This window comes from Schistosoma mansoni, chromosome 2 (assembly GCF_000237925.1).
Source record: "Schistosoma mansoni strain Puerto Rico chromosome 2, complete genome".
Taxonomy (NCBI): Eukaryota; Metazoa; Platyhelminthes; class Trematoda; order Strigeidida; family Schistosomatidae; genus Schistosoma; species Schistosoma mansoni.
In genome coordinates this window covers 30,827,484-30,831,499 of record NC_031496.1, presented here as the reverse complement: position 1 = coordinate 30,831,499, position 4,016 = coordinate 30,827,484, and the positions used below count along the sequence as shown (strand labels likewise).

The window sequence follows — 4,016 nt, the reverse complement described above, 5'->3', positions numbered from 1 at the left end:
ACTGAGGAGTCCCATGATGGGACGAAACGGTCGTCCAGTGCTTCTAGGTTTTCCATGGTGGTCTAGCTTCAATTGACTCATGATTTCAACTATGAAAATATTTAATGGACTTGACTATTCAATGCTCTGATTAGATACATATCAGAATAAACTGAACGGTTGACTTTTAATTAATCCACTATTTTGTAGCTTTTTCCGACCTACTCTAATATAGTGAAGTATTTGAGCGTTTGAGTAAGAAATCGCTCAGCACATATACCTGGAAATCGACACTAAAATTACGTCTTTTATGAACCAGAGATTGAACATAAAATCTTTCAAGGCTCTCATAGAGCCCTTAATCTTGTGCCAACTCAGTTAGTATTGGATAGCTTACATTTCTAACTTCAAATAATTATCAATAATACGTAACAATCTTCAAATGGTATCGAAGAAAACTGGCTTCACATTTGTCATGTTTGTGTTCCTTTCGTCACCGTTTCTGGATAGAGATTTGAGAATTGCCTCTTGAAAATTAGTCAATAGAAACTGAAATATTTCGAATTCAATCCCCAGTGGGTTTTTGAATGCCCACGGAGACTAAACAGCTTCCCAATACATCTTGGTTTCTAAGGTTTGTCTAATTAAGGTCAGTCTGTGATATAAATTATAATATCTATTCGAATCGGTTATTTCCCTATTTGTACCCTTTTTTTTTAAAAAAAAAAAACTGTTTATCATTTTCTTTATCCTTTTCATCAAAAATTAATTCATACCGCTTTTATCCACTCTCCACCCTCCCACCTTCTCCATACTCCCTCTTCAAATATTTTATTATTATTATTATTATTACCTTAATTCTTAAGAACAAAATTGCCTCATTCTCTATCTGTTTATAATTATTCGGAACAATAAATTAATCTTCAAAGTCAGGAAATCTATTTTTTTAAAATATATTTTTGAATTTTTTTTTTAAAAAAGAGACAATGTTGTTTACTTGAGTAATAATAACCGCTTTATTGTTGTTATGCCCTTCTTAAAAATGCGAATAAAAGGGGGTGGGGGTGGGGGTGGGATGAATGAAAGAAATTAAATAGAGCAAATAGACATTGAATGAATGGGGAAATGAAAAGGGTTTTAATCTTCTTCTTCTTCTTCTTCTTCTTATTATTATTATTATTATTATTATGTAATGTCAGTTATTTCTACTTATAATACTACTGTTAGTAGTATTATTCTTATAAAGACTAATATAATATGGGTATCATATTATTATGCCTAAAGGCTGAATATCATTTCGTTTTTAGAAGGTTTAGGCTATTTACATATACAAAGAGCAAAATAATATCTATACTAGATACTAAAAAGAAATCTTAGACAAATGTAAATAAAGAATGACATAGATAATGTTAGCATAATGAATAATAATAATGATAAACAAAGATGGATAGTGACTAGCAGTGAAATCCAGTTGGACGCGCGCCACTTCGTCCTATTTGGGACTCGTCAGATGGATGTACCTGCATTTCAGAGTTAATGTTCACTCTGGGACTCGAACCCAATCCATCTTTGCTTACCATGCTAGTGAATTAAGGCTATATCAAGGCAATACGCACAGTATGCACATATGCCAATTAGAGACTGACCAGTTACAGTCCTAACACATCGATGGGAAGATTCAAACAAACAATACTAAGTAAATATGTGTAGGATGTTATTAAAAGCGGAGCTCCAAAGTTATTTATTATATTTAATACATATTGACTAAAATATGGTTGGGAATTATAAAATAACTGTTTAATGTGAAATTGAAAGAAAAACATGTAACCAAGGTAGGGGGAATCAATATACTCCTTATGAAGTTCAAACTTACACAGTGATTAGATTACAGCTTGACAGATAGAATTCTTTCAGCAGTATTATGAATTAAACAGACATATATATGGTCAATGAAGTAACAATGAACCTTAGTTGAATCAGTCTGTTCAGATAAACGTATTCCGACGTGGAAAATATGGTCACTAGACGTCGAAGTGTTTATTGTAACTCATCAAACTCAAGGATGATTAATACTAATTAATCAATTGATGTAATGGAACAAGTATTTGCAGAATCTTTATTACTTTTTGTCCATGTTTCCACCTTATTCTATTTACATTTAAATATGAAACTTTTGGTAAAAATTTATCTGTTCCCGAAGTACGTTATTAAAGCAAAACTGCTTGGTCATTAGAGTGGGGTGAGTCAGACTAGATAGTTATTTAATGGTGTAGCTTCAGGGTAAGACTACCTAAGCTAAACAGCTACACTATTCCAAATCAACACAATTTGATTGAGATTATTAATTAGATAAGATAAACAAGTTCAGTGTGTCAAACATAATTCAAAACTTTTACAAGTTACCGGGTGCAACCCAAAGATTGATTAACTTAACTATTTCGCTTCCTTAGTTGGAAACTAACAGAAATGGATTCGATCACTTCTATACACACTCATATAAACACAAAACATGTATATATACAAGTGCTTACCAGTTATTTACTTGTAGAATTGTTAAACCCGTATCTGTAGCCAATTGCTTTTTTTGTTCTTCCGATGGATAAGGATGCTAGTTTTAAAAAGAAAACCATTTTTTAAAAATAATATACGTTTAGTAATGTTAATCACTAAGAGAATCATTTTTCAAAAAAAGGGGGAAGGTGATAAAAAATGTTTATAGTTTCCCGATTTATAAATTTCTTTAATGGAAAACCAACAGAAACAACAGAGTACTCAATATGGTTGTAAGATCCATTTCGAAGGTTGTGTGTGTGTGTGTGTGTGTGAGAATCCCTCCATGCATACATTTACAGCTTTTTCTAATTGGTTTCTTTATTTGTACATTTTATTAGTCTTTTTGATGCCGTTTGAAATTGTAATGTTTCATTTTTATAATAGTTTTCTCAGTTTCTCTGTCGCTTTCACTGAGTTTCTATGTTTCTTCCTGAACTGTATCGATGTTGTTTTAGTTGATATCTAATCTTGGCAACAGTCATGTTGATTGTTCCCTCTTTGATTGTGTTGCTTGATTTGACTGGGATCGTACATTTTGGTTGTGAATTGAAGCCCTTTCCCAGAATTGGAAAGCAACAAACTATTATCTTTTGAACGGATTTTTACTTGATCTATCCAGAAAGGATAGAATAACACTTATTTTTTTGGTGCGTTCGATCGATTATTGTGGAAACAATTATTGATTGAATAACTGAGTGGTAATATTAGTTTAGAACCGTTGTTATCCCAATCACCTTGTTCTGACTTTAATTGGGGTTCACGCGTCTCTTCTCACTCAGACAGTTATTCTTCAGTCAAACTTAGTTTGGTTTATACAATGGTTATTTTATTTTATTGTAAGGTACCTCAAATCTTACGTAATTTCTATCCTATGGTAAGTATAATATCATTATACCATTAAGTTTAAATTCAATAATTTGGGCCCAATCAAATAAAATGACAATTAATCAATATGATCATCAGTGACAACCCTGTATATCACAATGTCAATATGGTTGATTTGACTTGAAGTAGAAAATTATAGACTATGTATAAGTTGGAAATGTTTACACTACTGAAGAGTATCTGAACTAAAAAGAAATAACTGTCCAGTAACTTTCTAGTTTTCTAGCACTATTCGAAATTATATTGTTCAACAGATGATAAAAATGATTATTAGATGGTAGTTGGAAGTGGTCAACAGGAAACCCTGGACCCGAGGTTTCGTGATATTTGACACTCGTCAGCAAAGTGTACCTGTAATCTTGAGGGATAACATTCGATCAGCACTAAGAATGACTTGACACGCGTGACATTGATCACCACCCAGTGATCAATCAACTGAGTATTTAATGTCATTCATCAAATATCAAAGTTTAGTTAATTATAGTCTACTCATAAATAATTATAAGTAGTCTGATTATCTTTCAGTAAAAAAATGTTAATTTTATTAATTTAATCAAATTGAGTGATTAAATCGGGACTAGTTTTTTGTCAGAAATCAT

The 4,016-nt window shown here is 31.7% G+C and overlaps 1 protein-coding gene across 1 annotated transcript in view; it reads right to left on the bottom strand.

Moving 5' to 3' along the window:
- Positions 1-4,016, bottom strand: part of Smp_147790 (putative homothorax homeobox protein) — a gene marked incomplete at both ends in the record, with an annotated part of 51,865 nt that overhangs the window by 7,616 nt on the left and 40,233 nt on the right. Inside the window, one exon of the mRNA XM_018796357.1 lies at positions 2,511-2,587. Coding sequence (XP_018650578.1) covers positions 2,511-2,587 — 77 coding nt within the window. The remainder of the gene's footprint in view (positions 1-2,510; positions 2,588-4,016) is intronic.